Genomic DNA, 10,730 nt, shown 5'->3' with positions numbered 1-10,730 from the left:
GGGTGTTATATGAAAACAATGGATCGTGGATCACCACGTCAAAAACTAATGATGTACTGTATGGTGACTAACATAACAATAAAATTTTTTTAAAAAATGAGAGTATAGGGATTTGTCCCAAGAATGTAAAGCGGTTCAATATTTTAAAAAAATCAATATCATCTATCATCTTAATAAACTAAAGAGAAAAACCCATATCATCATATCCTGCATCCTGGATGCAGGAAAAGCATTTGATAAAATTCAGTGTCCATTCATGATTTTAAAAAAACCCTCGGCAAACTAGTAATTGAAGGGAACTTCCTTACTCTGAAAAAGGATATCTAAAAAACGCAAGCTACCATTATACTTAATGGTGAAAGTCTCATTGCTCTTCCCATAAGATTGTCCACACCCTCCACTCCTATTCAACATCCTTCTGAACACCAGTGCAGTGAGACTAGAAAAAAAAGAAAAGCATCTTGATTGGAAAGGAAGAAATAAAAACTATTCCTACTTACGGATGACATAAGCACCTGCACAGAATGTCCCAAAGACTCTACCAAAAAAGTTCATAGAATCAATAAGTGAGTTTAGAAATGAGTGTAGAAATGTTACAAAATATCAGATCGACAACAAGCATCATATTTCCATATACTAGCAATGAATGATTGGAAACTGAAATTTTAAAACTATACAATAGCTCCAAAAAAAAAATAAAATACTAGGTACAAATCTAATAAAAACATATATAAGATTTGAGAGCTAAAACTACCAAAGGCTTATGACAGAAATTAAGGATGAGTGAAATAAATGGAAAGATACGCTGGGTTCATTGATTAGAATACTTAATATAGTGACAATGTCAGATTGATCCATAGGCTTAGTGCAATTACTATCAAAATCATAGCATTATTTTTCTGTGATTTTTCCAGTTTTATTGAGGTACAAATGACAAAATCAATATATTTAAAGTATACAGTATGATTTGATATATGTATACGTTGTGAAATATTTACCACAGTCAAGTTAACGCAATCACCTTACAGTTACCTTTTATATGTGTGTGTGATAAGAATGCTTAAGATCAAAAAAAAAAAAAAGAATGCTTAAGATCTAACCACTTAGCACGTTTGAAGTATATAATATAGTAGCAATTATAGTCACCATGTAGTACATTAGAACCTCAGAACTTATTCATCGTGGAACTGAAAGTTTGTACCTTTCATGCAACATCTCCCTGTTTCCTACCCCCCAGTCCCTGGCAACCACCATTCTACTGTTTTTTTCTTTTTTTTTTTTAAATGTTTTATTTATTTATTCATGAGAGTCAGAGAGAGAGATAGAGAGAGGCAGTGGCAGAGGGAGAAGCAGGCTTCCCACCCAGCAGGGAGCCCGACGCGGGACTCAATCCCAGGACCCTGGGATCGTGACCTGAGCCAAAGGCAGATGCTTAACCATCTGAGCCACCCAGGCGCCCCTCTACTGTTTTTTTCTATGAGTTCAACTGTTTTTTAGATTCCATATATCTGTGATACCGTGCAGTATTTGTCTTTCTCTGTCTGGCTTGTTTCACTTAATGTTTCTCGGTTCATCTATGTTGTCACAATGGCAGGGTTGCCTTCTACTTAATGGCTAAATAATATTTCATTTTAATACATACATATAGATATATAGACATAGGTGAATTAAATTTCATCCAAACTAAAAACATTTGTTCTGTCAATCTCACTGTTAAGAGAATGAAAAGGTAAGCTACATACTGGTATAAAATATTTACAAATCGCATATCGGACTAAGTATCCGTATCCAGAACATATAAAGTACTCTCACAACACAATAATAAGAAAATAACCCGGGGCGCCCGGGTGGCTCAGTCGTTAAGCGTCTGCCTTCGGCTCAGGTCATGATCCCAGGGTCCTGGGATCAAGCCCCGCATCGGGCTCCCTGCTACGTGGAAAGCCTGCTTCTCCCTCTCCCACTCCCCCTGCTTGTGTTCCCTCTCTCGCTGTGTCTCTCTCTGTCAAATGAATAAATCTTAAAAAAAAAAAAAAAGAAAAAGAAAATAACCCAGTTTAAAAACAGCAACAGACTTTGACATTGCACCAAAGAAGATATACAGATGGCAAATAAGCGCATGAAAATATGCTCAACATGATTGGCCATTAAAAAATATAAATTAAAACCATGGTAAGTTGCCTGACATACCTCTTAGATGGATTTAATAATTTTTTAAAACTGACTATACTAACTGCTTGTGAGAAGATAGAGCAAGCAGAACTCCCGTGCTTTGCCTGGTGGGAGTGCAAAATGGTGCAGCCACTCTGAAAAACAGTGAGGCAGTCTCTTATAAAGTCAAATGTATATTTACCATACAACCCAACCGTCCCACTCGCAGATATTTATCCTAGAGAAATGCAAACTTATGTTCACATAAGAACCTAAACATAAATGTTCACAGAAACTCTATTTGTAATTACCAAAGATTGGCAGTCACCCAAATGACCTTCAGTGGGTGATGGATAAACAGACAATAGACTATAGTATATTCATACAACAGAATATCACTTAGGAAAAAAGGAACTATTGATACATACAGCAACATAAATGAATTTCAAATGCATTATGCCATGAAAGAAGCCAGTCTCAAAAAGTTACATACATACTGTGTAGTTCCATTTACATGGCATTCTGGAAATGGCAAATAAATAAATAAATAAATAAATAAATAAGGATGTGGGAACAGATTAGTGTTTGCCTTGGGTTAGGAGTGGAGGAGAGGTTTGGCTATGGGTCAGCGTGAGGGAGATGCGGGGGCCAATGGAACTGGTCTGTATCTTGGCCGCGATGGTGTTTCTCTGAATCCAGACGTGTTAAAATTCATAGAACTGTACACCAAAAAGCCAATTTACTGTAAATACACTTTTTAAAAGATTTTATTTATTTATTTGGGAGACAGAGAGCACTAGAGGGGGCAGAGAGAGAGGGAGAAGCAGACTCCCCGCTGAGCAGGGCGCCTGATGCGGGGCTTGATCCCAGGATCTTGGGACTCCAGGATCATGACCTGAGCCGAAGGCAGACACTTAACCGACTGAGCCACTCAGGCGCCCCTGTAAATACACTTTTTAAATAAGATGGGAAAATTAATTAATTAATTAATCATCTCTTTACCTCTGGCTTGTTTCACATTGTTAACCTTTATAATATTTATCTTTGTGTGTACTCCATGTGCTAGGTCAATTCTAAAAATGATTAATAAACAGGATTTACAGGTTAACTATCAAAATATTAGTCACAATGTAATAAAAGTCTGAAAGGGAAAGAAATGTAACTTTATATCCTTGAAAATATAGCCTCAAGTGGAAATGTTCTGAATGTCAAGATTAATTAGAATATCCGATTACATACCCTGAATTGTTTGGTGGTACCACATCTTTAAACCAAGGTTTTCTTGCACAGCTTTTGTGTTTTCCTGTGACTCACTTGGCCTCTTTTTGGCAAAAGCATGAGCTTCTGTCTTCAGGGTGATCCAGAGAATGGATCCAGGGAATTCACCTTCCTCTTTGAGAACCAACTCCTCAGCATGCTCTTTGATGTAACAAGGCCATTTGCTCTGTAGTCCTGTGATGCCACTGTCCTCATAGAATTTTCACTGTCTGCCCAGGTTAGCACCTTTCTTTCTTGAATTCTGGGTCATCTTTCTTGTTTGGCTGCAGACTTGTGCTCAAATATCTGACCAAGAAAAGCTGTGAGGCAATTTGCCAAGTCCTTGCTTGCCTGAAAATGCTTTTCTGTTCTCATACTTGGTCATAGGTTGGCCACCATTTTCTTCCCAGAACTCTGGAGGCTTGTGTCTATTGGCATCCAGTGCCTAGTTGTGCTCACACACACACACACACACACACACACACACAACATCTGCCACTCTCTGTAGTGATTTAAGTTTCCTTTTACCAAGCTTTGGGGATCTTCTTTCTCCTTGGTGTTCTCACATCTCTCTGCAGTATAACTACATGTGGGTAGTAGCCAGCACTAGGTCTTTTTGATTTTTGGTTCCTTCTCATTTTCTTTGTTCTCTCCTGTATGAGTTTGCTAAGGCTGCCATCACAGAGTACCACAGACTGGAAGCCTTAAACAACAAAAATTATTTCCTCATAGTTCTGGAGGCTAAAAGTCCAACATCAAAGCACTGGCTGGGTTAGTTTTCTCTGAGGCCTCTCCCCTTGGCTTAAAGATAGCCATCCTCTCTCTGTGTCTTCACATGGTCTTTCTTCTGTGTGTCTGTGTGCTAATCTTATAAGAACACCAGTGATCTTGGATCTCTCATGACCTCATTTTACCTCTTTAAAGACCCTACCTCCAGGGGCACCTGGGTGCCTCAGTCAGTTAAGCATCTGCCTTCAGCCCAGGTCATGATCTTGGGGTCCTGGGATCAAGCCCCACGTAGGGCTCTGTGCTCAGCAGGGAGCCTGCATCTCCCTCTCCCTTTGCCCCTCCCCCGACTCGTGCATGTGCGCACACACTCTCCCTCTCTCTGTCTCTCAAATAAATAAGATCTTTAAAAAAAAAAAAGACCCTACCTCCAAATACAGTCACATTCTGAGGTCCTGAGAGTTAGGACTTCAGCATATGAATTGGGGTTGGGGTGGAGACACAATTCAGCCCATAACATCTTCTTTTGTGCCTTCTGGATTGTTCCTCTGTCCTGCATACATGCACATACATACAACTATCCTATCAGTTCTGGAAGGATATCTTCTGTTGCTGGTCATCTGGCCCTTTCCTAATCTTTGTATCTGAGTCTGAGCTGGAAGTACCTCTGGGATGTCCATTGTGGCTCAGAACCATTGTTTTGATTTCTACAGAAATGTCTCCTAACTTTGGAAACTTTGAACAGTCTAAACTGTGGTATCCTTTCTTGTTCTGGTGCTATGCTAAAGCTTCATTCTTCTTTAAATGGTCTTTGTTGAGATCTTGGGAAAGAAGGACACCTAAAATCAGCAACATTTTACCCCGCCAACCCACCCATGTGGTAGAAGATAAGCCAGAAACTTTTTTCTTGTAATTGGCAACATCAAATCTTTAATGCATCAAAGGATTTATTATTTCAGCAATGTCCAGGAGACAATCCATAAAAAAGGAAAGTTCTGAAAAACTAATGTCAGAAACTAACGGATAAATAGAACAACTTTGAGAAAGTCAGGAGGTTGGATTTTGGAGTAATATATGAATTAAAAAAAGAGTACACAGAATTTTAAACAAAATGGAATTGTTTTAATTATGTGGTATCGTAAGTTGCAAGACTTACATGGACTACCTTCAACAGAGTCCTTTAAGTGAAGTGACTGGGGCATCTGGGTGGCTCAGTTGGTTAAGCATCCGACTCTTGATTTTAGCTCAGGTCACAGTCTCAGAGATGTGAGATCGAGCCCTGCATTGGGCTCCATGCTCAGCATGGAGCCTACTAAGGATTCTCTCTCCCCTTCTCTGTTTTCCCCTCCGTCCAATTACATGTGCTCGCTCGCTCTCTCTCTCTCAAAAAAAAGTGACAATACTTGGGTCAAAATTAGTTGAGAATTTGATATGATCTTTCTCATGAATCTTTTAACATTACATATTGCTACATATGTATATATTCACAATGTTCTTGAGCATGTTTTTAAACGTAATGTATTGTCCTGTGTACGTTCTGCAATATCGTATATTATAAAATATCATTTTAATATTTACCCATATTACCATATGTATCCCTTATCTACTCACTTAAACTACTATATAATATTCCATTGCATGCATATACCACAATTTATTTATCCATTCTTTTCTTCAAGGAAATTTAGGTTATTGCCATTTTTCCAAACAGTGCCCCAATTCACATTCATATATGATTTTTTTTTTGTCCGCATGTACAAAGTTTCTCTAGAGAGGTGGCCTTAAAGCTTTTATCACATCCAATAAAAATATTTGAGCTTATACCCATAATGCATGAATATGGTACCTGTTAAAAATTATACATATAATTATTATACCAAATTAATATGTACACTATAAATAATTTAAAAATATATTAAGAGAATGAGAAAAATAAAAAAATCAATATCTTACAGGTATTTTTATTCATTAGTGTAGATGATGTGATTATATATGCTTCATTCGTTTCTAAAAAGCTCAATTTAAGATTTAGAAAAATCTATGCATAGGCTTGGTTGTAAGTTCAGTTTATTTCAATCCTTGGTTTTCATGATTGTCATACTGAAAAAGATACTTCAAGGAGGGAGTATGGTCAGGGCAAAACTGACCATAAGTAGATTAAAAAGAAATCTTCATTTAAAGATAGTTGTGGTTTTATTAAAATAATTTTGGTACTAGGACAACTGGGATACCCACATGCAAAGGACTGAAGTCAGACCCTACCTGATACCACACACAAAAATGTATACAGTGGATCATAAACCTAAATATAACTAAGACAATAAAATTTATAAAAGAAAAATAGGAGTAAATCTTTGTGACCTTGGGTTAGACAGTGTTTTCTTGGATATGAAGCCAAAAGGACAAGCAACAAAAGAAAAAAATAGTCACTTGGGATTCGTCATATTGGAAAGCTTTAGTGCTGCAAGTGATACCAAGACAGAGAAAAGACAGCCCATAAAATAAGAGAAAATATTTGCAAATCATATATCTGATAAGAGGTTCCAAATACATAAAGAACTCTTACAGCTCAAGAGTAAAAAGACAACACACTTTTTTAAATGGGCAAAGTATTTAAAGAGACATTTCTTGGGAGCCTGAGTGGCTCAGTCGGTTAAGCATCTGCCTTCAGCTCAGGTCATGATCCCAGGGTCCTGGGTTTGAGCCCCACGTCGGGCTTCCTGTTCGGCGGGGAGCCTGCTTCTCCCTCTCCTGCTCTCCCTTCTTGTGCTCTCTCTCTCTCTCTGACAAATAAATGAATGAAATCTTTAAAAAAAAAAAAAAAGACATTTCTCCAAGGAAAATATAAAAACGGTCAAAAAGCCTAGGAAAGATGCACATTGTCTTTAATTATTAGGGAAATGCGAATCAAAACCACAAAGAGATACCACTTCACACTCACTAGGCTCTAACCAAAAACAAAAACAAAAACAACCAAAAAACAGGCAATAACAACTGTGGGTGGGGATGTGGGCAAATCGGAAGGCTTTTACACTGCTGGTGGGAATGTAGAATGATAAAATGATACAGACACTTTGAAAAACTGTTCCTCAAAATGTTAAACAGAGAGTCACCCTATGAGCCAGCCATTTCACTCCGAGGCGTCCACCCAACTATGAGGCCCCTGTTGAACCCGGGTCAGGGTTCCGTTTTCTATGTTAAGCATCTGTCAAACTACACCAAGTGAAATGCCCAGGGACTTTAGGGCCTGAGCTTAATTCAGAGAAATGTTCTCCCAGTACCTAGAATTTGACCAGTATTACTTGTTGCCACAAAGCTGATGAAATTTGGCCACGTATTTTAGGAATGTACAGGTTAAATTGTTCTCTGCAATACTTGGGTATACGATCTTATTACTGCCCATTCTTTAAATTGGATAATCTGCTGAAAGCTTTCATTCAGCTGTCTGGTAAGAAAAATCAACTAGTCGTATTCGGGGCAGCACCCTTCTCTCTGATATACTATAAGAGCGTCAGGGTCTTCTATAGCCTGGAACATTGAAGGAAGGGATCTAATCATCTGTCCACACTGTCGCCACTATATGGCCCTTTGAAGGCAAGCAACTCAACTGGCTCCATGTGAAGCTTAGGCATAGGAGACTTGGCAGCTCCTGGAAGCCTTGAGACCTAGCACCAGGGCCTGTGGGTGCTATACCCCCATCTGTATTCTAGCAGAGTGCTAGTCACCATCACTCCAGGTCCTACAGACTCAGTCTTCCCTCTCTGAGGGGAGTTCCCCAAAATTGTCTCTGATTGCTGGACCGACCCTCTTCTTCCTCTCCACTCTTTGGGGCCCCTCCCTGCTCAGGCTCCTAGAGGTCAAGGACAGAAAATGGCCTTCCATCCTCAACCCCCAGAAAGAAGCCCGGATGGAGACTGTTAGGGTACTAAGCAACTTCAACTTTGGTCCTTTAGCTCTAAAGCTTCTGAGCAAGGAACACAAAGTGCTGCCTTCCTGAAGCGGGGACCAGCTCCTATTTCCATCCAGGCTAATATCCCAACCTACCATTGAAATAGCTCCTAGTTACCAAGTACTTAGAAAAGCTCCAGGCAGAAGACTGCGGTCACTTCTTTTGGGTGTGTTCTCATGAACGGGTGAACAAGGACAAACCTAGGGTGGCTTCCTTCTGCCTTTATAAGTCTAGAAATCTTCCATAAACATCTTAAATTCCTTCCAAAAGAGAGCACAGCCCAAGTTCAGGTGCACGTACTGTGACCTAAAGCAAAGTATCCCATAGTCCAGTCACAAAACCAATGGTTTTCTGTTTCAGATTTGTAAATAGTTTTAATGAGAGCCTCAACATCACAATGGACGAGAAAGTTTATGTGAATGTGACCAGTCACAATGCCAGCGAGTATCAGTTTTTTTCTTCTGGCGTGTAAGTACCTGTCCTGGACACTGTGCTCCCAAGTTCAAGGATTTCAAGTCTTTTTCTTTAAACACTGCATTGAAGCTGTTAATACCAGGAATGTTAAACTATATTATTCTTTCTTTCCATAGAAAACACTTTAAAATAAGCTCAACACAACAGATTCCACAAGAATGTGTAAATGGTTTCCAATCACCCAGCCTTGAGTTTGGTAGTGCATTCACCTATGTAATCAGAAAGCAGGTCAGTAAGTCGTTCTGTTGAATCAGAAGTTCTTTTTTTTTGTTAAAGATTTTATTTATTTGAGAGAGAGAGAATCAAAGAGAAAGCACATGAGAGGGGGGAGGGTCAGAGGGAGAAGCAGACTCCCCACCGAGCAGGGAGCCTGATGCGGGACTCGATCCAGGGACTCCAGGATCATGACCTGAGCCGAAGGCAGTCGCTTAACCAACTGAGCCACCCAGGCACCCAAATCAGAAGTTCTACTAAACACTTAGAACCTGGTAATGATTGAACTGGAAGTAATATTAGCATCTGTGTTTTAAATGGGCTTAGAATTCATTCGCTTCACCACTAATTCTTTAACTTACTGTTGACTTAAGTTTGCTGTTATTTTTAGAATAAAAATAAACAGACTGACTGAGTCTGACTGAAAGTCCACGTTGACCGGTATTTGATGCCTCTTCATAGACTATTTACATGGACTTACGAACTTTGAGTTCAAAGACATGGCAATGTTTTAAACAAACCTGACATCCAATCTACTCTCTGATTTAAGAGGAAAACACTAGTGGACAGATTTTCAAATCCCACCAAGGCCATTTCAGCATGAGGATAAAATGCACCGTTGCATATTGCCATTTAAAAAGTGTACTTACTTGGGGTGCCTGGGTGGCTCAGTCATTAAGCGTCTGCCTTCGGCTCAGGTCGTGATCCCGGGGTCCTGGGATCGAGCCCCGCATCGGGCTCCCTGCTCAGTGGGGAGCCTCCTTCTCCCTCTCCCACTCCCCTTGCTGTGTTCCCTCTCTCACTGTCTCTCTCTCTCTCAAATAAATAAATAAAATCTTTAAAAAAAATAAATAATAAAATAAAAAATAAAAAGTGTACTTACTTGACAAATCATAGGACGTGATTCTAGAAGTCCAAACTCCATTTGCCTGTTTGAGCAATTTTTATTCTAGAAGCAGTTCTCCATTTGAATTTCTTCTTGCTTTTGCCTTATTGGTTTAGGATACTGGCTGCCCCGAATTGCACATATTTGAAGATATTCCACCCAACACAGTTAACATGGCTCTGCAGATCCCGCAGTATTTCCTCCTCACCTGCGGAGAGGTGGTTTTCTCTGTCACGGGACTGGAGTTCTCATATTCTCAGGTCTCTTGGTCATTGTTTCTAGCACCCCTCCCCCACACCCCTGCCTTCAAAAAATGCTGTTGGGCCCTAACTTCAATAAGCAATGTATTTATAGTTTAAACGATTCTGGGCGGGGGGGTGGGAAAGATTCTAGAAAGGATTATGGTATCTTCCGCCAAACAAGTTTTTTGAGATCCCCGTCATGTTTTTATTGAATAATAATATGACTCTGTTTAGCTTCTTGGGCACATATGTCATATGACTCTGCATTCCCACATCATTTCCTAGAGATTTAGAGTCCTGAGTGGGAAAAACTATATTAATTACTGTGACCAGGATCATGATAGGCAGCAGATTCTATATTCTGAAACAACTAAACGATGTCAGCTGTTCATCATGGTGTTCATTTCTGGGTTGTGTACTCATAATCATTAAGGCTCAGGTGAGATCTCTCCAGAGCTACCAGTAAACACACTGATTAAGGCCTAGCTTTTAAAAGTTAAAAGATATTATTGCTTTCAACTGTTAAAGATGAGACTCATGAGGTAAATTTTGCCAATCAGAGCCTAGTTTCTCAACAATTTCATCAAAATACAGTTAAGGTCGTTGTGGCCCTACAACGCCTAGCACCTTTAAGTCTTGCAGTAAAAATCGTAAATATGAGTTGGACAATCCCTTTCTGTGATGACCTCACAATCGAATAAAATGACTATATCATAGGTGACAAGAGGGGTTCAGTGACATGGCAGCGAAGCTCACAGCAGAGCAAGCTTCTGGCCCAGAGAGCGGCTTCCATTTAGGGGAAAGAGAATGGGATGGATGGCTTTGCTTGGAAACT

The 10,730-nt window shown here is 39.6% G+C and overlaps 1 protein-coding gene across 2 annotated transcripts in view; it reads left to right on the top strand.

The window, feature by feature from the left end:
- Nucleotides 1-10,730, top strand: part of SLC15A1 (solute carrier family 15 member 1) — a 50,709-nt gene that overhangs the window by 37,716 nt on the left and 2,263 nt on the right. For both annotated transcript variants that reach the window (XM_081815159.1, XM_081815158.1), the window contains 3 exons: nt 8,441-8,548; nt 8,671-8,782; nt 9,770-9,913. In XM_081815159.1, coding sequence (XP_081671285.1) covers nt 8,441-8,548; nt 8,671-8,782; nt 9,770-9,913 — 364 coding nt within the window. The remainder of the gene's footprint in view (nt 1-8,440; nt 8,549-8,670; nt 8,783-9,769; nt 9,914-10,730) is intronic.

Source organism: Leptonychotes weddellii, chromosome 3 (assembly GCF_054177405.1).
Source record: "Leptonychotes weddellii isolate Sample4059 chromosome 3, ASM5417740v2, whole genome shotgun sequence".
NCBI classification, from domain to species: Eukaryota; Metazoa; Chordata; class Mammalia; order Carnivora; family Phocidae; genus Leptonychotes; species Leptonychotes weddellii.
This window is presented reverse-complemented; position numbering and strand designations above follow the sequence as displayed.